Source organism: Rhinopithecus roxellana, chromosome 13 (assembly GCF_007565055.1).
Source record: "Rhinopithecus roxellana isolate Shanxi Qingling chromosome 13, ASM756505v1, whole genome shotgun sequence".
Lineage (NCBI taxonomy): Eukaryota > Metazoa > Chordata > Mammalia > Primates > Cercopithecidae > Rhinopithecus > Rhinopithecus roxellana.
In genome coordinates, this window is record NC_044561.1 from 61,346,530 (window position 1) to 61,370,713 (window position 24,184).

Sequence of the window (24,184 nt, forward strand, 5' to 3'; positions counted from 1 at the left end):
GTGTCTTCAGTTTTTCCAGGCACACAGTGCAAGCTGTCAGTGGATCTACCATTCTGTGGTCTAGAGGATGGTGACTGTCTTCTCCAGAGTCAGCCCAGTGGGGACTCTGTGTGGGGGCTCTAGCCACACATTTTCCTTCTGCACTGCTCTAGCAGAAGTTCTCCATGAGGGTTCTGCCCCTGCAGCAGACTTCCGCCTAGATATCCAGATGTTTCCATACATCCTCTGAAACCTAGGTAGAGGTTCCCAAACTTCGATTCTTGACTGCTGTGTACCTGCTGGCCCATGTGGAAGTCACCAAAGTGTGGAGTTTGCACCCTCTTAAGCAATGGTCTGAGCTGTACATTGGCCCCTTTTAGCCATGACTGGAGCTGGAGTGGCTGGGACGCAGTGCACCAAGCCCCAAGTCTGTACACAGCAGTGGGGTCCTGGGCCCCACACACAAACCATTTTTTCCTCCTAGGCCTCCAGGCCTGTGATGGGAGGTCCTGCTATGAAGAACTCTGATGTGCCATGGAGACATGTTCCCCATTGTCTTGGTGAATAACATTTGACTCCTCATTACTTATGCAAATTTCTGCAGCTGGCTTCAATTTCTCCCCAGGAAATGGGTTTTTCTTTCTACCACACAGCCTGAAAATTTTCCAAACTTTTATACTCTGTCACCTCTTGAAAGCTTTGCTGTTTAGAAATTTCTCCTGCCAGATACCCTAAATCATCTCTCTCAGGTTCAAAATTCCACAGATATCTAAGGCAGGGGCAAAATGCTGCCAATCTGTTTGTTGAAGGATAGTAAGAATAACTTTTGGTCCATTTTCCAATAAATTCCTGATCTCCATCTGAGATCACCTCAACCTGGACTTCATCATCCATATCACTCTTAGCAGTTTGGTCAAATTCATTCAACAAATCCCTGGGAAGACTCCTTCCTGTCTTCTTCTGAGTTCTCCAAACTATTCCAACCTCTGCCTGTTACCCAGTTCCAATGTCACTTCCACATTTTTGGTTATCTTTATAGCAGTGCCCCATTCCTGGTACCAGTTAGTCTTTTTTCACACTGCTATAAAGATACTACTCAAAACTGGGTAACTTATAAAGGAAAGAAATTTAATTGACTCCCAGTTCTGCATGACTGAGGAGGCTTCAGGAAACTTAAAATCATGGCAGAAGGTGGAGAAGCAGGAAGTACTTTCTTCACAAGCTGGCAGGAAAGAGAGAGAGTGGGGGAAATTGCCACTTATAAAATGATCAGATCTCATGAGAACTCATCCACTATCATGAGAACAGCATGGGAGAAACTGCCCCCATTCCAACCACTTCCCACCAGGTCCTTCCTCCCTCAACACAAGGGGGTTACAACTTGAGATGAGATTTGAGTGGGGACACAGAGCCTTATCAGCCAGTAATGAAAATATAGATAAAAGAGAGAAAACAGGATAGTTTTGAGGATGTACAGATGATGTGGCAGGACTGAAGCAGAAGGCTGTGTCGAGTGGGGGAGGAGAAACAGAAGGCCAGAGTGTGTTTTGATGACAGAGCCGTGCAGTACACCTGCATTTAGGATGATAGAACTAGAAAAGGTCTTTAGGTATTTAAAAGACTGAGATATGAAGATGGAGAGACGTTTATTCTCTAAAAATCTAGTAACTACAAGCAGGATCGATGGGTGAAAATAAAAGAAAGAAACAATTTGGTGACAATAACAAAGTATGTTCTAGTACCTACAGTTATAAAGCAATAAACAAAATATAGTAATAATCATGATTATTCAATAGGCTGTTTGTAGGATGTCCATAGCAATATTGTAAAAAGATGACTAATTTTTGTTAGTTATAGTAAATGAGAAAATTAAATTTAAGTAGTAGGAATCTCTTTCTTTTGTTGGACTAGAATGAATTTCCTTTAGTCTGTGAGCATTCCAGCCCAAAGCAGTCAAGCAAAGGCTGGACTACATCAGAAAAGAAAAAAATTTTTCTTGCACTATCACACAAACTGTATATACAACCTGCCATGTAATGCCTAATAACGTTAGTAAAAATCTCTTGACTCTGTCGTATCTCCCCAACAATATTTTAAATTCCTCATAGCAGAGATTTGATACCTTCATCATCACAGGTTACTCACGCCTAATTTATTATTAATGACTGTTATATATTAGTCATTTAATCCAGAGGTGACCTTTGTAAGTAGGCAATTAAAAACAAAATAGCCTATCAAAACAGAGAGAGAGAAAACCAGTTCTAAATATACCAACACAAATTAGAATGTCTTAATGATGGTGGTTGAGTGAGCTCTTTAATAAAAGCCTTTCTCTTAATATCTGTAGTCTCAGAACCTAGTTAAATGTCTGTTTCTAAGTAAGCCCTACATGTATGTTAAATAAATAAGTGAGCAAATGAATGGATGACTACCTGAATATTTATTTAACTCTGTGTTGACAGGATAAAAATATTGGCTTCAGTTTTCCAGTATCTCTTTAATATATGTTTTGCCTTTTTTTTATATTTATTTATTTATTTATTTATTTATTTATTTATTTATTTATTTATTTTGAGACGGAGTCTCGCTCTGTCGCCCAGGCTGGAGTACTGTGGCCGGATCTCAGCTCACTGCAAGCTCCGCCTCCCGGGTTCACGCCATTCTCCTGCCTCAGCCTCCCGGGAAGCTGGGACCACAGGCGCCCGCCACCTCGCCCGGCTAGTTTTTTGTAGTTTTTAGTAGAGACGGGGTTTCACCGTGCCAGCCAGGATGGTCTCGATCTCCTGACCTCGTGATCCGCCCGTCTCGGCCTCCCAAAGTGCTGGGATTACATGCTTGAGCCACCGCGCCCGGCCTGTTTTGCCTATTTTTTAAAGTACTCTTTTTAGTGATTCTACTCTCCCCTTGTGCAAAGCACAGAGCAATATTTTGTATTATTTGTCTTTATCTTTATTCCACTATAAGAGGATTTTAACTTAGCAATTCATGTTGTATTTAAAAGGATGCTATATCTCTCATAGAATTTTAGGGATATTAACCCTGAATAAAGATTTTTTTGGAAAATAAGGAAAATTCTGCTTTCTGAAGATTACAAAAAGTAAAAGGTAACTTAGTTTCTATCACATCACATTTGAAGAACTGATTTTAAAAGTCTCCAATGAAACAAACCACAACAATGTGTCATTTTTCGGAAGGAGGTAAAGAAAAAGTAAATAATGATCATTTACATTCTAACCAAACAGGTGTTTAAACCTTCATGTATAGCATTCTCTCTCTCTCTCTCTCTCTCTCTCTCTCTCTCTCTCTCTCTTTCTCTCTCTCTCTCTCTCTCTGTTTCTCTCTCTCTCTGTCTCTCTCTCTCTCACACACACAAACAGGATATTTTTGATGCATCTATGAAACATATAAACTGTACAGAGATACTGTAGACTCTCTACCTCATTTCCAACTTGCCTCCAGTTTTTGCTAAACAACGAGGTCATTATGAAAAAAATAACACATTGCTACTAAATTCTAACAGTATTACAATCTAAATGATATATAAGTCCCTTGTAGACTTCTGGATAGACCAGTACACCTTTAAATCCAGTGACGGCTTCTTATAAAGGTTATTTCTCCATTCGTTTAACTCATTCCAGTCGACTTTCTGAGTATTTTTCTATGCACTAGTATTTTTCAACTAGCATTGTTAATTCATAGAAGAATAACACACGCATAACCATTAAAAAGGAAAAAAATAAGAGAACAAAAAGATTGTAAACTTAGGTACTGTTTACCCTATTCTGAGTATAGATTCTCCCATCAGTTTTCCCATAAAGTTAACGAGCGCTTTAACCTACACAAGGTTAAAAATCAGAGTGGAGAACAAGGAAAACTAAAGGTGCAAGCATAGGGCTTGCATGGACAAAGGTCTACGGCAATTTAGCAAATGAACACAATAAGGCACCCGGAGGGACAGTAGTCACTGAGAAACATACAGCAAACACTGCCTGGACAGTTCCTGAATATGTGGCTCTTTAACCTTAACTTTCACTGCTTCACTCTCTGTCTTGAGTACTTTATAAATATAAAAATTAGTAGTAGAGGACAGCATGAATGTTTTAGACAGAAAGTAAATAGCAGCATGACATTGGAAAAATAACCTAGCCTCTCTGAACCGTACATTAATAATTCATGACAGGCTGACAATCTGAAACTCCACAAACCCCTAGTGAGGAATGCATTAGGTGACATACACTAGTACATGGTAGTAATGGTACACAGAAGAACAAATTGACAAGTTTGTGGTGATATTCTGATTAGTACTGAGAATGTAGTTTGCTAAGTGAATTGGCATACCAGGAACACCATCAGTCCATATATATTTACCATTTTTCTTTATAAAAATAGGGCTAAAGTGTCTTAACCTTTTCAAAAATAATGTAATTTTTAGGGAGCAAAATGTAAAATATCTGAATTTTTTTAGTGTTATTATGATGCCTTATGATTTATCTAATTGAAGACATAAACCTTAAATATCAATGAACAATGTAGACAAGAAAATTGTAATAATTTCTATTAGACTGTGAGCTGCATAAAGGCACAAAAAATATGTACTTTTGAGGGCCTGGCATGTAATAAATAATACATGAATAAAAGTAAAATTAATTAATATTCAGGTTTTACAGGCAGCAGTGTCTTGAAAACCTATAGGGAGGCTGTTGTCGTCAGCTATAGGGCTTCTGTATTGTGCTTTCATTTCAAATTGTGGGCTTAGAGCTTTCAGCTACCTTCAATTGCAGTGCAACAGCTGCCTAAAACTAAGACTTATTGACTTTCATGGTAAAGGAGTATGGAAGATGGCCAGCTGTTACTAAGGACTATTGCCATCAGTCTAGCATACTCAGATGTTTGACTGGCATAAGTCATGCTTCCCCATGCTCATCTTGGCTTTCATTGTTTGTTCTCCTTCCTGTTCCGGGTTTACTGTCATCCTTCTTATTTCTGTAGAAAAAGAGAAGTTTCCTGTTCCATTGCACCTTGAGTCCACCCATCTATGGTGAAAAGCAAACCCCGCCTCCCTAGGAGTTATTCTATTCTTTGGGTTCTGCTACTCCAACATTCTCATTTGGAAGGAGAGCATATGCTGAATCAGTACAACAAAACCCCATTCAAATACATTCCCCAGCACCTACTAGCTGTGTGATTTGAGGCAAGTTCATTTTTTTCCAAGCCTTGGTGTCGTTATTTATTTAAGTCGGAATAATTGCTTCTCCCTCACAGTCCTTTGGTGAGGAATGAATAAGAAAATACGTTTTACCGCCGGGCGCTGCGGCTCACACCTGTAATTCCAGCACTTTGGGAGGCCAAGGCGGGGGGATCACGAGGTCAGGAGATCGAGACCATCCTGGCTAACACGGTGAAACCCCGTCTCAACTACAAATACAAAAAATTAGCCGGGCGAGGTGGCGGCGCCTGTAGTCCCAGCTACTCGGGAGACTGAGGCAGGAGAATGGCGGGAACCCGGGAGGCGGAGATTGCAGTAAGCCGAGATCGCCCCACTGCACTCCAGCCTGGGCGACAGAGAGAGACTCCATCTCAAAAAAAAAAAAAAAAAAAAAAAAAAAAAAAAAAAAAAAAATTACTTAAGTCACCAAAGGCTTGGCCTGAAATATAGACTTAACCAGTGAGTTTCCTTTTTGCCAGCTTGTCATAGGATCTGCGTTTTCCCCAAGGTTCTGTAATATTGTCTTTCTTTCTGTGCTTTTTAAATGTGAATTATTGTGATGACTTTGCTGCCTTCCCTTCTTCAGATACCCCTGTTCTTGATCAGTCTTTAACTTTTTTTTTTTTCTTGGAATTCTCTCCCTTTGTCTTTTTCATTTTTAACTTAATTTTATAAATTTACATTTTTCTTTCTTTTATAATTTTTTTTAACTTTCCTGTTGGCTTGTATCTGTACTTCAGAAGCCCACTGGTAGTTTGTAGTTTAGAAAACTTTAGGTTCAGAGAGATGTCGGCAAGATTGTCATACTCTCCTTCATGATACAATAGCAACAACAACACACAGATCAATTTTCTTTGTGAGAAATACAAAAGCTAATTGTTTAGAAAATAGATCTTACAATAGAAATAAGAAAATAGTTCTTACAAAAATTTCCATATATTACAGATTCAAACATTCATAGTGTGGACTTACATCATTACATTATTAATGTAAGATTCATTAGTTTATTGAGCACCTACTTTAAGCAATGTTACACCCTCTGGGTACAACAGTGAACAAGTATCTTCTCTCTTTGTATTTATAGTATAAACGAAGCAGAGTGATACAATATTATTTTATTAAATGACGAGCAAGCGTTTTCCAAATGTTTGTAGCAAATCAAACACTATATCTGCATCTGCACACATTTAACCTCAGCCCTCTCCATGTGTCTCTGCAAGATGCTATTGTCAGGAGAAACATATTAACATAAGATCAGTTTTCAAAAGCTATTATTATTTGCTACTAAAATGAAAGTTTATGCTGTGCCACTTTGCTTAATCCTCAAAAATGTTGAAAAATTTAAATATTCCTCTTTTCCTATGTCTAGTGATGCTATTTTACAAATATTAGCAAAAAGATCACTAATTTTCTGTCAGTAGAAAATTTTTGAGCTGTACTCACTCAAACTGTAAAACTCTTGAGTTCTTATATTCATTCTTCAGATTGCTTGATAGAAAGATCTCATCTATCTAGAAAAATGTAAAAGGTTGAATGAGTATACTAAATTTTAGATTTTAACTTTTGTTGAAAAGTTTATACAAAGCAATCTTTATGTTCTGCTTAGAATTGGGGGAATTTTCTCCATAGTAATGGGGCTCAGACATTTAAGTATTTTGGGTATATTACATTTATTCTCTAGTTGTTTCACAGTGAGAAAATGGTGTTTTTGGCACGTAGTTAGTTAAACTATGTTATAAAATTTTAAACCAGCTGAAAAGAGACAGTCTCCTACCATTTGCTGAAGGTCAAAAGCAAGAACTTTGAAATCCACTGAGAGTTTGTCTTGCAAGTTAGGATTATATGAAACTCCGGATGTTATTTTAAATGTCCCTCTGGCTTCATGACTTTGTCCAAGTGCTGCACCTAGATAAATTAATAAGGAAAAAAACACTAAGATTTTGGATTATGAGTAGGAAAAATAGGCACATACTGTTAAGACACAGAAGAAAAGCTCTTGCTTGATGTGTTAGCTCTGTGGTTCTTGCTTTTTCTTTGTAGTCTCACGTTTCAAAATCATCTGCTTTCTTTCCCCAGCCGTCTGATTGTTTTAAAAGATTGGAAACTAAAGTTTTTTCCATTCTTTCAATATTTTTTTCTTTTCTTTGAAGTCTAACCCATACTCCAAGCTTCCAAATTTTCATTGTTATTGTTATTGAGATTTCTGTTGGAAGATACACGGACTGATGAACTCCCACCAATTATGGGAAGTGACTCAGGGAAACATGGTGGGAAGTGAACCATTAAAAGTTTTGTAGTTGCTTTCAGATACTTCTTGAACACCTAGCATCCAGGGACACCACTGGGTTTTGACATATGAATTGCTGTGAAGATTTCAGTGTTTTGGTTACTTTGAAACATGACTTTGAAGCTACTTCTTTCATTCTAATAACTATAAAAGTGTCATGCATGTGCCATTAGCTGGTGACTGTCCTTGTTGAAGACGTTATTTAGAATGCTGTAGAAAATAGATAACCTCACTAGGAAAAAAATTGTAAAAAAAGAAGGTTAACAAATTAAATATAAACATGGATAATAAAATGTGTCATTAAGTCCTGCATAATCCCTTTATCAGCATATTTTCATGGACACTGATTTATGTTTAAAATGAATTGCTTCAACTGAAACTCACACAGTGATGAACTCATTAGTAAATATAATAATAATGACATATAGTTCTCACAATAATCTGGTGTGACAAGACGTTATTTCTTCTTTTCTGAGATAGGGTAATTGGTATTTAGAATGATTAAGAAAATTTCTCTAGGTAGTAAATGTCTTAAGCAACAGATCTGGAATTTGGTCATCGAAATGACTGACTCCACAACCCAGGATCTCTATGTAATACATTCACACCAAACTATCCCATTAAGAGGATAATTAGAAATAATAATTCAAGCAGTATGTGTGCCTATAGTCTAAATAACGTTAATTGTATAATTGATGTAACGTATTATTTATACTATTTCATTTGTATTTTAAAGACTCTAAATTAGATTGAAGTTTGCATGTTTAAATGCAGAATACAAGGAAGGACCGAGGAACTACAACAGATTAAAGGAGACTAATCTTTTAGTCTCCTTTAATAATTCCTTACATAGGAATCTGCACTGGATCTTAACCTGGTAAAGGGTATTAGTGGAAAAACTGGTGAAATTTGAATAAAGTATGTGGTTCAGTTAACGATATTGTAGAAATGTTAATTTCTTGACTGTGGCAATTGTACTCTGGATAAACAAAATATTAACATCCAAGGCAGCTGGGTTATATGAAAACTCTGTGCAATTTTTGCAACTTTTAAAAGTCTAAAGTGATGTCAAAAAAAGTATAAAAAATGTTAAAAGTAGTATGTGCTTTGAAAGCCCTAAAGACTCTGCAAAAAGGCTCCTGAAACTGATAAACGACTTCAGCAAAGTGTCAGCATACAGAATAAATGTACAATGTCAGTTGCATTTCTAAACACCAATTACATTCAAGTTGAGAGTCAAATCAAGAATTTAATCCCATTTTCAATAGTCATACAAAAGATAAAATACGTAGGAATATCTCTCACCAAGGGTATAAAAGAGACCTGCAAGGAGAACTACAAAACACTGCTATAAAAATCAGATAACACAAACAAATGGAAATACTTCCATGCTAATGGATTGGAAGAATCGATGTTGTTAAAATGGCCATACTGCCCAAAGCAACCTACAGATTCAATGCTATTCCTATTAAACTATCAAACTCATTTTTCATAGAATCATAACAAATGATTCTAAAATTCATATGGAACTATGAAAGAGCCAGAATAGTCAAAGCAATCCTAGGCAAAAAGCACAAAGTCAGAGGCATCACATTACACAACTTCATGCTACACGATAAGGCTATAGTAACTAAAACAGCATGGTAGTGGTACAAATACAGACACATAGTCCAATGGAGCAGAATAGAGAACCCATAGTAAAGTAAAGCTACACACCTACAGCCATCTAATCTTTGACAAAGTTGACAAAAATAAACAATGAGGAAATAGTTAATAAACAGTGCTGGTATATCTGGCTGGCCATATGCAGAAGAATCAAACTGGACCCCTACCTTTCACCATATACAAAAATTAACTCCAGATAAATTAAAGATTTAAATTAAGACTCAAACTCTAACAGTCCTAGAGGAAAAATAAAGTAAAACATAATTCTGGAAATTATCCTTGGCAGAGAATTTAGGACTAAATCCTCAAAAGCAGTTGCAATGAAACCAAAAATTGGCAAATGGGACCTAATTAAACTAAAGATCTTCTGCACAGCAAAATAAACTATCAGGAAAGTAAATATACAACCTATGGAACGGGAGGAAATACTTGCAAACTATGCATCTGAAAAAGGTCTAATATCCAGAATCTATAAGGAACTTAAATAATTGAACAAATAATAAAGAAATAAACCCTTTAAAAAGTGGGCAAAAAACATGAACAAGCACTTCTCAAAAAAAGACATACAAGTGGCCAACAAATATTTTTTAAAATACTCATCAGCACAAATCACCAGAGAAGTGTAAATCAAAACCACAATGAGATACCATCTCATACTGGTCACAATGGCTATTACCAAAGAGTTAAAAAACAACAGATGTTGGCAAGGCTTTCAGAGAAACAGGAACACTTATACACTGTTGATAGAAATGTAAAGTAGTTCAGTCACTGTGCAAAGCAGTTTGGCTATTTCTCAAACAACTTAAAACAGAAATACCATTTGACCCAGCAATCCCATTACTGGGTTTACATCCACAAGAAAATAAGTCATTCTACCCAAGAGACACATGCACTCACATGTTCATCACAGCACTGTTTACAATAACAAAGTCATGGACTCAACCTAGGTGCCCATCAACGGTGTATTGGATAAAGAAAATGTGGTACATATACATTGTGGAATAAGATGCAGCCATAAAAAAGAATGAACTCATGTCCTTTACAGCAACATGGATGCAGCTAGAGGCCATTATCCTAAGCAAATTAATGCAGGAACAGAAAAAGCAAATACCACCTGTTCTCAAGCATAAGTGGGAGCTAAACAGCAGGAACTCATGGACATAAAGATGGCAACAATAGACACTGGGGACTAACAGAAGCGGAGAGTGGGAGAGGGGAAAGGGTTGACAAACTAATTTCTGGGTACTATGTTCAGTACCCGGGTGATGGCATCGGTCATTCCCTGAACCTCAACACATGCAATATACCCAGGTAACAAATCTGCACGTGTGCCCCCTGAATCTAAAATAATAGTTTAAAAAGGAAAAAATAGTAGTATGCGTTATGATCTCTGGTGTGTTGGTAAAGCATTAACTCGCCCTTTTTATATTTAGTTGTTCGCTGTTAAATTGTATTATCACCTATACATATTTATTTTCTACTTCCCTTGTAAAATAACTAACCTTTGTATGTTCATTGAACATCAGGGATTCAAATGGACTTTCAAATGTTTATAGATCCTTCAAGTTATTCACAGCAATTAAATAAGACCCAAACAGCCATTTTTCTAAAAGTTTAATCAATATGTATTATCTGGTAGTACTTTGTATAATTTTATAAAATATCCACACTTTTTTCTTTAAAATATAGCCCTTGTATATATCTATAGTTTTTAAATAGACCAGGAATTATACTAAAATTATTTAATAAAACTATGGCATGTGCATTACATTCTAATTTAAACTTTTTTGTTTACTAAAATAAAACAGCTAACCCAACAATTGTGAATTTAATAGGTAAAACTAAAATCACTCACATGTGAAAGATATGGTGGCTCATGTCTGTAATCCCAGCACTTTGGGAGGCCGAGGTGGGCAGATCTGAAGTTGAGAGACCGAGACCATCCTGGCCAACAAGGTGAAACCCCACCTCTACTAAAAATACAAAAATTAGCTGGGTGTGATGGCACATACCTGTAGTCCCAGCTACTAGCAAGGCTGAGGCAGGAGAATCACTTGAACCCAGGAGGCAGAGGTTGCAGTGAGCCACTGCACTCCAGCCTGGCGACAAAGCGAGACTCCATCTCAAAAAAAAAAAAAAAAAAAAAAAAAAAAAGAGAGAGAGAGAGAATTTATATGCCCATATGTATATATATAGTTGATCATTTTAAAAATGTAAAAAATTGTCTAAGAACAAATAAACTGCTAATACGTAGATTATTGCTATACATCCAATTTTTAAAAATTTACTCAATAAATGAGTAAGTGGTAAGATGGACTACAAATTCTAGAGCTGGATTGTCTAGTTTGGAATCTTACTTCTGCTACCCGCTAATGATGTCAACTTAAGCAAGTTACCTCTAGTCTCTGTCTCAGATTCCTCATCTGTAAAACAAGCATACCAATAACCATTCATATGTTGTAGCTACACAATACATTTGAAGGTCTTTTAAAAGCTGTTGGTACAAAGTTAGCTCTAAATAAGAGTTATCATTTCTTATATTTTTTCTGTTTATCAAAGTTGCTACTCAGTTTGTGACCTTTTTAAGTCTACATTTATATCCAACTTATTTTATATTAGTAGAATTAAAATGGTTAGACTGAGAAGTGAATGAAGATAGAAATAAACAATATTTTTGTTAAGTTTGCATGTTTATCTGCTTATATATTCAACAACATGTTAATATGTTTATGATTTAAATTATATCAAAACAAAACCAGGGGCCATGAAATGTACTTGATTATATGTAGAAGCCAAGAAACTTATTTAATATTATTTATTTTAAAAACTATTTAGTCTCATGCTTAAATTCTGGGTTAAGTTTCAAATTACATACCAGTTAATTTTCCTAATATTCTCTGAAGGGAACTACAGAGAAGTATGTGAATGCAACAAAAAAATTTTGTCATGAAGATTACTTTGAAATATTAGATTGAAAGCCCAAGATAATGCATTTAGTTAGCAATGAATAAAATAGACTTACAGAATAACTGAAATTAAAGTGTGTACATTCAGCTGAGAGCACCTTCACAAGCCAACTCCATGTGACTTACCTCGTTGGGATTCCTTGATTGTCAGCCAGGACACTGCAATTAATCCAGCACAGAGCACTACCAATATGGCAAAGAGAGCTGCAAACATGATTTCATAGGAGCTGAGAGAATGGTGCCTAGAAGACACGCTACTTTTCGAACCCATTTTTGGTTTTGAAGGCTTGCTAATTTAAGAACTGAAAGAGAATATAAATAACTATACCAAATGAAGAGTAAAATCTCTCAAATTTTTAAAGATGTGTAAAGCAACAACTACCTGTCTACATGCATACCAGTCAGTGTAAGTGAGTTGTGCATGTCTCTTTGACAAAATTATGTCTCTATACATTAAGTATCATTAAAAGGGTGGTTAATCTTTAAGGAGATATAAATGGGTAAAGATGCCTAGAGCCGTAAACCTTAACTACCTGAACAGGCCATTTGCCAAGGTGAATCAAATTAAATTCATGTTGTAAACAAAAAAGACACTTTATCATTTGGAGACTATTAAGAAAAATGTGAAATTCATGACAGACAAATTAGTCACTAGGCACATGCATTTGATATTCATAGAGAGAGTTCCTAACAGATCAACCTTCTACCCTCTGACTCAGATCATTCTTAAGACATTTCTCTTATATGTTGATATAGACCTTCTAATATATATAAAGCCTAATATATATATAAAGATATATATAAAGGTGCAGATATATATAAAGCCTAACATATATATCCTCTCTCTGTGTACATATATGTGTATATATATTCCTTATGGAAACAATCAAAAGTGTTGCAAACTTTGTTATGTCACCCATGTGAAGTTATGCAATGTAAGGCAGTATTACCTAAGGGAAAGTACACTTAAACAAGGCATTATATGGCTACTCTTTATGGCCTTGTGCAGTTATTAATGAATGGGAGTAACTGTCATAAGAGGAATAAAATATATGTTTCTATTCTAAGAAAATAGTCTGGGTGGGGAAGATATTGCTCATTTGCCCTGGACTTTATCTCTTTAAATACGCCAATTAGAACAAGAGAAGAGGTTAAGATAATCATAGTTATAGTTGTAGACGTATGCTTCATGGCAAAATCAAAGTTGTTTTCTGATAATTAAATTACCGTGTAGCATTGTGATTATTCACACCATGAATAATGATGAGTTCAGGAATTTTAAAACACAAAAATTAAAACCAAATGAAACCAAATCTATTCTGAAGTAAACCAATGTGCCTTTTATTCTGGTAAATAAAACTGGCAGGAGGTAAGAAAGTTTTAGATTGGAAAACCCTAACACACTGAAATTGTGGCATATTATAATGGGCTTAGATGAGCAGTAGCTGCTTTTCTTCTTCTTTACCTATGAAAGAGGAGAATTGCATGTTGCACTCAGATTCAAGAATTTTTGCTGATAAAAAATAGAATTATGAGTAAACAAATGTATGTCATTGAAAATATTTATATTTTTAGCTAAGTGACTTACTACTTGTTGTTAAATGCTCTGAAATATACATGAAATCAGAGACACCATTTACGGAATTGGGAGAAGTTTCTTTTATTCATATTCTAGGGGACAATTATAATAGGTCAGACCCTCTGACAAAATTGGAGCCTATAAAAAGTGCCTCTTAAATTTGGAAAGTCAAAGTGAAAGCACAATTAGTGTTTTCTTTGTGTGGCTAATGCAGAAGCAAACTCTTTTTAGAACATCATATAGAGCTTTAAGTTACATTTCTTTTGCCATTATAGAAGGAAAGCAGAAGATAGTGAGTTCACATGTCTGCTTCAAGCATAGCATGGATTAATGGGTAAAATATCAGTTTGAAAGCCCAAATAATGCATTTAATTTCAGAAAGAAAACTTTCACTTTTGGATCATAAACTCTCCTCAAATAATGTTTTAAATAATTATATTTAGTATCAAGTAACTGAGTGAAAGAATAGCTTTTTAAAACAAGGCAATAATTTATGAAGGACAGAGTGAAATTAAACGAACAGATGAATGTGAAAAATCAAATCATATGTCTTGAAATTTTTTGAAAAGTTATTACAATAAAACAGGACTTGCTCTATCAGGTAACAAAACTCGTTACAAAGCTGTAATATAAAGAGAGTTGTATCAGTCCCAGCAAAGAAAACTGTCTCAGTGGAATTAAGTGCCCGTAAGTGTGATTTGCATATGGAAACTTCATATATCAAAAACATAGGGCATTAATAATAGGTTAGAAAAGAGTGGCTCTTCAATACATAGTGCTGCATTGATTTCTTCTCCATCTCCACATGAAGAACTTTAGATCTTCATCTCACACCGTGAAGAAACATAAATTCCAGGTGGATTAAGCGTATCTAGAAAGCATGGAAAAATTTTAGAAGAAAATATAGAAGAATGTCTTTCTAATGATAAAGTATTGAAGGAATTTTTAGAAAAGGATTCAAAAATAAAAGGAAAAATCATGAAGAACGTTGATACATTTAGCCAATAATAACATTGACTTTTCTTAATAACAAAGTGTATCTAAAAAGTAAAACCCTAAGCCACAGACTTGTGTTTTTTCTTTAAAAATGTTTTTTTAACTGCTTGTGTTTTCATTCAGCTACAACAGAATTGAACTGAGGCAAAATTTTGGGTATGAGGTACTTACATTTATTTTCAGGGCAGTCCAGGAAAGCTCCATGAGAATGGCTGGGAAGTGAAAAGATCGAGGGGTGATAAAGCCTGTGAAGACTGGGTGTGATCAAGCCAGTTACCACCCTAGGCATCTGGAACATAATTCTGCTTGGGACCTGTACGAGACAGTGGCAACAAGCGTCAGTGCTATCCCACTTAGGGGGAAATAGAGTGGAATATTTATTTGCCAGAAAGCCATGCTCATTGGTAGAGGTTAGCTTCTGGGACTTCAAGTCTGGCACTTCGAGTTACTCTGTGTGAGTAGGACGTCCAGGGAAGCTGACTTCAGTGTGCAGAGATGAATGAGAGAGCCTGTGAGTGTAGGATCCTTACAATAGCTGCTACGGCTTACAAATAAAAAAAACGCTTCAGAAATTAAAGAGAATTTCTATTGACTAACGGATAAAAGACAGGTAGCAGGCCATTGACAAAAAGTGAAAAACCAAACAAAAAAGAAAGAAAACAGAAGCACACAAATGTCTACAGGTGATCTATGTTAGTAGTTAAGGAATTCTAATTAAAATAAAAAACAAAATATTACTGACCTTAGACATATTAGCAAAAACTAAAAGCCATAGCAATACTTAGTAGTGTCATTCATTGCTTGTCTGAGTGGAGATTGAAAAAATCATGTTGAATAGCAATTTGGTTAACATCTAGAAAAACTAAATGCACCCATAAAATTTGACCCCCAAATTCCCTTTCCAGTTAAATCTGGAACAAGTAGACAATATTTATTATAATACAATTATAATACAATTTTAAGTCCTACAAAATATAGGGAAAACTTAAATGTTCATCAACAGGAAAATGAAAAAGTGTCATGTAGTATTTTTATAGAATAACATATTATACACAAGTTTAAAGTGCGTGAACTAAAGTTGTATGTACTAAACTGGAAATAATAAAACAAAATTATATACAAAGAAACAAGTTTAGAGGGATATATGTGATGTTGCATAGCTTAAAGTAGAAAAGAAAATCATTTGTTTAGTGATACAATTCTGTGGATAAAAGTGTACCTGGAAATGATAAACAGAAAATCCAGTATAGTGGTTACTTCTGAGCACAAAAAGGGTTGGTTAACAGAAATAGAAGGACAAGGTGTATTTGTATTGCATTACTTCTGTTAAACTATTTGAAATACATTAATGAACCACATAAACCTTGACACAGTTAGAGGATTAGGACATGTGAGTAAATATTCTGTATTTTTTAAAAAAATAGATCAAAAGTTAAAGGGGAGACATAAGATTGAAGTCCCTGCGATATTATTAATAATTTTCATCTTACCAAATAATTAATAAAATCGAAAGAAACCTTATGCACTAAACTTTCTTTTTCTCTTCTTCTTCTTCTTCTTTTTTTTTTTTTTTTTTTTTTGAGACAAAGTCTCATTTTGTCACCCAGGGTGGAGTGCAGTGACATGATCTTGGTTTACTTGCCGACTCTGCTTCCTGGGCTCAAGCAATCCTCCCACCTCAGCCTCCTGAGTATATGGGGCTAAAAGTGTGTGCCATCATGTCCAGATAATTTTTTCTTCCCCCACCCTTTTTTTTTTCTGTAGAGATGAAGTCTCACTCTGTTGTCCAGGCTGGTCTTGAAGGAAATTTCTATTGTGAAAAGTGTAGAAGTTACAAAAATGTTCCGATTAGTCAAGTCATTGAATGCCCATAGAATAAAATAATTATTTTAAACATATACTTGAGACATTTAACCATATAAGATAAAACGCTTTATGTGAAGTAGAAACAAATGAATACATATTTGGGATGGCAAATAAACAGAATATACAGCTCTAGATAGGTAAGTTCACTAACTCTTAATGAAAATTTCAGTGAGTAAATTGTTGCGTACCATTTTGGTAATGGGAATGATATATTCTGGTTAGGTGAATAATGAAGCAGAAAGAGACCTTAAGGTGGATTATAATTATTTTTGCCTAGATCGAATAAAAGGGTAAGAATAGAACAGCTAAGAAAATTAAGAGTCTTGTAAGCTCTTGACAATGTTATAGAAGCAAACAGACCATGTGCATACCCTATAGTGTTAATTTGTTCAGTGAATATGTGGTTTTATACTCTGACTGTATGAAGTAGCAGTAGTAATTGCAGAGTTCTTAAAGATTAAAGCCGTGAACATTTCTGTGAAATTTTATTCACTGTTCAACACAAGATGAGAAAACTCAAACAACTTTCACCTTTAAATAATTGTGTGTGGCTGGGTTGTAAGCAGATAAATATCTTTAATACAGTTACTTTTTAAAAACTAATATAAAATAAGAAAATATATATTCTTCATCAAAAATACTTCTGGACCTTTCAGAGACTATTTTTTCTTCTCCCAAAATACCAGTGCAGTAGTCAAGAACCCTCCCAGGATTGATGGTTCCAAGTTGATATGAGCTTAAGAAATACACATTTGCTTTTCTCCAAGACTGGTAATTATTTCTTTGACTTTCTATGTAATTTTAACACATTATTCTGAGATCCAATTGGCAAATTCTTTATGTTTTACGTTTTTAAAAGGGTGGTCTCATTGTTCAGTTCCCACCTATGAGTGAGAACATGCGGTGTTTGGTTTTCTCTTCTTGTGATAGTTTGCTAAGAATGATGGTTTCCAGCTGCATCCATGTCCCTACAAAGGACGCAAACTCATCCTTTTTTATGGCTGCATAGTATTCCATGGTGTATATGTGCCACATTTTCTTAATCCAGTCTGTCACAGATGGACATTTGGGTTGATTCCAAGTCTTTGCTATTGTGAATAGTGCCGCAATAAACATACGTGTGCATGTGTCTTTGTAGTAGAATAATTTATAATCCTTTGGGTATATACCCAGTAGTGGGATGGCTGGGTCATATGGTACATCTAAGTCTAGATCCTTGAGGAATTGCCATACTGTTTTCCATAATGGTTGAACTAGTTTACAATCCCACCAACAGTGTAAAAGTGTTCCTATTTCTCCACATCCTCTCCAACACCTGTTGTTTCCTGATTTTTTAATGATTGCCATTCTAACTGGTGTGAGATGGTATCTCATTGTGATTTTGATTTGCATTTCTCTGATGGCGAGTGATGATGAGCATTTTTTCATGTGTCTCTTGGCTGTATGAATGTCTTCTTTTGAGAAATGTCTGTTCATATCCTTTCCCCACTTTTTGATGGGGTTGTTTGTTTTTTTCTTGTAAATTTGTTTGAGTTCTTTGTAGATTCTGGATATTAGCCCTTTGTCAGATGAGTAGATTGCAAAAATTTTCTCCCATTCTGTAGGTTGCCTGTTCACTCTGATGGTAGTTTCTTTTGCTGTGCAGAAGCTCTTTAGTTTAATGAGATCCCATTTGTCAATTTTGGCTTTTGCTGCCGTTGCTTTTGGTGTTTCAGACATGAAGTCCTTGCCCATGCCTATGTCCTGAATGGTACTACCTAGATTTTCTTCTAGGGTTTTTATGGTATTAGGTCTAACATTTAAGTCTCTAATCCATCACTTGGACTCGGGAAGGGGAACATCACACACTGGGGCCTATCATGGGGAAGGGGGAGGGGGGAGGGATTGCATTGGGGAGTTATACATGATATAAATGATGAATTGATGGGTGCTGATGAGTTGATGGGTGCAGCACACCAACATGGCACAAATATACATATGTAACAAACCTGCAGGTTATGCACATGTACCCTAGAACTTAAAGCATAATAAAAAAAAAAAAAAAGAAGGGTGGTCATCTTTATTCATACACAGTCTGAGGACTATTGAATAAACATCTTAACTAGGCACAAAGGAGAAGGAGAAGGTGGACTTTTAATATTGTTAAATGTCTTTATCATTGAGGATTCTTAAGTACTATAATCTAAGAGATTTGCTTACTGGATATTGTTGTTTATTTTTTTGACCCTTGAAAAATTTGGCTGAATATAAAAAGTTGGTGCTATTCTCTGGCACTGAATATTGAACTAGTCCTCTTTTATAGTTATAAAATAAAAGAGTAATAGTTGTAAAAATCAATTCAATTTTAATTGAGGATGTGTCACCATCAGTCAGGGTTTTTTTTTTTTTTTTTTTTTTTTTTTTTTTTTTTTTTTTTTTAAACCTGTGTTTAGAAGAGCTGCTGGGTTTTATATTCCATGAGTTCATTCATATGTTAGAAATATTCCTCTTTCTTTTATACTTGACTGATAATCTATTGATGCATGGGTAAGTGACAAGTTTTTTTTCCTTGGAATTCTGAAGAGTTTTTAATAGTGTTCCTTTCATCTCAGAAAAGAAAATATTCCTTTATTAAAGCTTCAAATCATTTTTTTTGTCTTTGTTGTTCAATTTACTAGAATTTTTAGTGGGATTAGGGTCCAATTTTCCTTAGGATGAATTATCTTAGTCATTTATCTGCATCTATACTTTTCTCCTAATTATTTCATTTTATCTGTATCTCCCTCATACATTTCAATTATATGCAATGTTCAACTGTGTATTTCTGTTTTCTGCCTTCTCTAATTTACAGATTTGTGTAATGCTGTTGATTTAAGTTGTAATTGATTTTCATAATTATAAACTTTCTCTTTTATTCAAATTCTGGATTTTGTTCCTGGATTCTTACTGTCTTCAACTCATTTATTAAGTTTTAAAAGCAATACATAGCAGTGCTGAAAATTTTTCTTTGATTGAGTTTGCTTCCAAAATCAGTTTTTAGAAATATTTTCTATCCAATCTTCTCCCTCCCTTCCCCTCCCCTCTTCCTCCCTCCTTCCCTCCCTCCCTCTTTCACCCTTTCCCCCTCCTTCTTCCTCCCCTCCCTCCTTCCCCCTTCCCCCCTTTCCCCCTCTCCCCTTTCCCCCCTTCCCTCCTTCCCTCCTTCCCTCCTTCCTTCCTTCCTTCCTTCCTTCCCTCCCTCCTTCCCCCTTCCCCCCTCCCCCTTCCTCCCTCCCCCTTCCCCTTTCCCCTTTTCCCTTTTCCCCCTTCCCCCTTCTCTTCCTCCCTTCCTTCCTTCCTTCCTTCCTTCCTTCCTTCCTTCCTTCCTTCCTTCCTTCCTTCCTTCCTTCCTTCCCTCCTTCCTGTCTTTCCTTCTTAGGTATATTCACATGTCTTCCACAGTATTTCTTTCCATGTGGTTCACGCTTGTCATAGTCCTACCTGTGTTATATTTCATTGTTTTCCCATAGAGTGGGTTAATGTCCTTACATTTGTATGAGCTTTTGAAGAAATTAAACTGGATATGCACTTTTTTTCCTGCAATGTAAGTGGTTAGAGAAAGGTTTTGAGGCAGGAGTATAAATTCACACGAGGCTGTGTACAGCCTTCTTTTGATGGCCCATGTTTCCTTCTCTTCTCTGCAATTTTGTTAAATATCCTGTACAAAGTTTCCTTGCACTAATGTGAAGTTTATTCTATCTGTGAATGTGTGTGGGATGCCACTGGGATGCCACTGTGCTACATACTATTCTCTACAATTTAATGAGTAGCATTAAGAATTGACAGACTCCTAATGGTTCCTCCCATCTCCACTGGGATCCTGCAGCAGTCATTGATCCCTAGGGGTTGCTAGCCCTGAGATATTTTCCCTATCCAGGTTGCCTACTTATCAGTTTGACCTGTTTTTCTACAGACTGCAAAATATTAATGAAAATTAGAACTTTCTGAGTTTCTTTTCAGCAAACTGATGGGGAGGAGAGAGTTTGTAGAGGAATAATAGAAAACAAAAAAGAGCCATGTTGAATTCCTTACTATTTTTGTTATTGGATGGAGTGTATGCCTCAGCTTTGTTTTTCTGTTTGTTTGTTTGTTTGTTTGTTTTCCTGTTGATGAGTTTTTGTGACTTTTTGGCTGGTTTGAAACCAGTTTATAAAATTGAATTATATTCTAGAGAAGGAGGTTTTAAGCTTCAGCTCCACTCAAATTTTATTCAAAAGTCCATAAAGGTAATTTCTGACCTAAAGAACTAAAGACTATGCCAATTTTATTCAACATAAGGACTATATCAACTTCATTCAGCCATAATAATACCCAAATATTATATAGATGTTATAAAAACTCACTGGCTCTGAGAATGTATACATGGACAATATCATTAGTTATTTTATCTACACTATTAAAAATACTACCAAATCTGGTATTTAGCTGATTACTACTTTACAGAAGGATACAAGAAAACTGAAAATTCACAAACTAAAAATGCTTTAAATTAATAATAATCTCTTGCACTGCTTATGATCCCATTAAACAGAAGTTGCATTCCTCTGCTACCTAGGTTAATTGTAAAGGAAGCCCTTAAGTATGATACATTCCAGAATATTCTTTTTGAAATATTTTAATTGCTAAAAAGTGTATTTGCCATTCAAAAAGATGGTGTGTTGTGAAAAATATCACTAGACATATTGACAGAAGACCCAGCTGTGTCTATAAGCATTGACCCTTACTAGGTATTCTTAGGCATTTCATTAAAACTTCTTTTTTGAGCTTCAGTTTTCCACTTTAGAGAACAAAGTTATTGATCTTAAAATCACTTTCCTTTCTAAAATTTTATGACTTCATGATTTTTATGGTTCCTTCCAAAGGAAAGTATATGATTTATGTCTCTTTACATTAAAAAGCCTTTTTTTCCCTGAGATTTGTTTCAGATATTCACCTAAAAATCACCTATGTGAGACTATCTTTTAAAACATTTTCTTAAGATCTTTTCCTTCATATCTCCCACTGACCTTTCAGTCTCTTTGCAATTCCTTTTTATCCTCCTCTTGTCTGACTACATGAAACCATATTTACTTTCCCTTTGCTAATGCAAATTCTGCTTCCTCTCCCTTCATCCTTTGTTCCCACTCCACATGCGGTTTTTTACCTGGCCATATGAAAGTCACTCTCACCAAGCATATTTCCCTAATCTACTTTTGTTTGTAAAGTGCATTATGAAACTTTTGAATAAAAGGCATTATACCAGAACATGCTGAACTGCATAGCACTTAACTCTTCCGAAGGAAAGAACTCTATTCGTGGCAGTATTCAAAAATAGACCTGTATTTCGGGAAAGATAAATGAACCAGGCTGGGAAAGATTGGTTTTTCCTCGTAGGGGTTACCACACTTTTTATAGCATTCCACTTGGTTAGTAGGAAGCTTTGAAAAAAAAAAAATATCAGCATGTTCTTCCCAATCAGCTGCTAGTTTAGATCATTTTCAAAGAAATCTCCTATGTATCCAGAATCCTAATCAATTCACAATTCTATGATTTCATATTGTTGTGCCAGCCACATCTGTAGCTCAGGCAAGATTTATCTTCTCACCATGTTACTTTTTAACTTTAATAATCCTGGTGCCCAGAGGTCAAAAGATTATTTGATATTGAAAGAGAGTGAGCCTACTTGTCAGATTTCCTCACTGCTCTTTTATATAATTTCCCTGCTATCATCACCAAAGTGTTATACCAACCTTTACTTTGTCCGCAGAATCAGTTTTCCACATCTGCTTGCTAAGTTCTCACTGTCTTAACACAATTCCAGGAAGCTTGTCCTGTTTTCTTTTCTAACTAAAAGAATAAAAATAAAATCCAATTAAGAGATCAGTGAATTAAAGAACTAAAACTTCCTGACCTGGTCTGGACCTCTAAATTCCCAAGTAAAAATGTGTATTTCATGCTTCTCACTGTCTTTTTAGCCACCATCCAAATAAGTTCATTGGGTAATATTTTGTACTAGGTAAATACATACCTTCTTTGCTGCTGCTTTATTTTTAGTGATGTCAGTTTCAGGAACAAAGTGGCCAGGTATGTAGTGTGATTTTGCTTAAATAATTTGTACTGTACCCAGAATTATGTGTTTGATTAATGTGTCTAGTAACCCTGCTGCTGCTGCTGCTGCTGCTGAGTTGGGACCATTAACATTAAAAATAAAATAACTCACAATAACCAGGAAGGTTTTATTATTAAGTAATTTTTTTTTTTTTTTTTTTTTTTTTTTTTTTTTATGACAGGGAAGTCAATGGCATGCACATGAGTTTGGTGAAGTTGGTTAGGTACAGGGAATTAAACAGCATAAGATCCTTGGAAATGCTGGGTAAAAATAAGATAAATTTTAAATAAATATAATTGTGGTGGTGATCATTCTCTATCGGTTCTATTGGTATTCATTCTTCCCTTTCTCCTTTTAGAGATGAAACTTCCTGAGTTTTACCTGTTCGCCACAAGCTACCTGCCCTAGTTTTCAGTCTTCCTGTGTAGGCTGCTTTTTCAATAAAATTGTAACTATGAGTTTGAATTAGAAATTTAAGTGTAATTCATAATGCATTTTCCCCCTTTCCTCCTTCCTCCCTTCCTCCCTCCCTTCTTTCTTTTCTTTCTCTTTCTTTTCTTTTCTTTTCTTTTCTTTTCTTTTCTTTTCTTTTCTTTTCTTTTCTTTTCTTTTCTTTTCTTTTCTTTTCTTTTCTTTTCTTTCTTTCTTCTTTCTTTCTTTCTTTCTTTCTTTCTTTCTTTCTTCTTTCTTTCTTTCTCTCTTTCTTTCTTTCCTTTCATCTTTCTTTCAGATGCATTATGTGTCTAATTTTTTTGGCACAGAGTCTCGCTCTGTCACCCAGGCTGGAGTGCAGTGACTTGATCTCTGGTCACTGCTGCCTCCACCTACTGGGTTCAAGCAATTCTCTGCCTCATCCTCCTGAGTGGCTGGGCTTACCGGTGCCACCACCACACCTGGCTATTTTTTTTATTTTTATTTTTGTGGTTATAGTAGAGACGGAGTTTCACTATATGGCCAAGCTGGTCTTGAACTCCTGACCTCGTGATCCACCTGCTTCGGCCTCCCAAAGTGCTGAGATTACAGGCGTGAGCCACCACATCCTGCCCTCTTTATTTCTTGTTTTAGGACAGGGTCTTGCTCTGTTGCCCAGACTGGAGTGCACTGGCATGATCATAGCTCACTACAGCCTCAAATTACCAGGCTCAAGTGATCCTCCCACCTCAGCCTCCTGAGTAGTTGGGACCACAGGCACATGCCACCGGTCCTGGCCACCTTTTTTATTTTTTGTAGAGACAGGCTCATAATGCACTTAAAAAAATATTTAAAAGTAATTTGTTACAAAGTGCTTACTTGTTTATGTGATAGTAGTAATTGTTCAGTTATAATATTTTAATGACATGCTTTTTCTTCCAGTAACTATTTCAGCATAGAAATATATAGACTTAAGGAATGTGTAGAAACTTAATAGACCACCATTAGAATGTTAAGATATTATTTCTGCTTTTTATTTCCTTTAATTTTTAAAAATTTTTACAATTAAGGTATTTATACTCCATTTTTAACAGCTTTATTAAGATACACACCACTGTACATA

The 24,184-nt window shown here is 35.5% G+C and overlaps 1 protein-coding gene across 1 annotated transcript in view; it reads right to left on the minus strand.

The window, feature by feature from the left end:
• The window catches only part of TMPRSS15 (transmembrane serine protease 15), a 142,482-nt gene extending 129,947 nt beyond the window's left edge, over positions 1-12,535 (minus strand). The window contains exons 1-3 of the mRNA XM_010378086.2: positions 12,230-12,535; positions 6,960-7,090; positions 6,629-6,696 (exon numbers count right to left, since the gene is read on the minus strand). Coding sequence (XP_010376388.1) covers positions 6,629-6,696; positions 6,960-7,090; positions 12,230-12,374 — 344 coding nt within the window. The 5' untranslated portion in view covers positions 12,375-12,535. The remainder of the gene's footprint in view (positions 1-6,628; positions 6,697-6,959; positions 7,091-12,229) is intronic.
• Between the last annotated feature and the right edge of the window lie 11,649 nt (positions 12,536-24,184).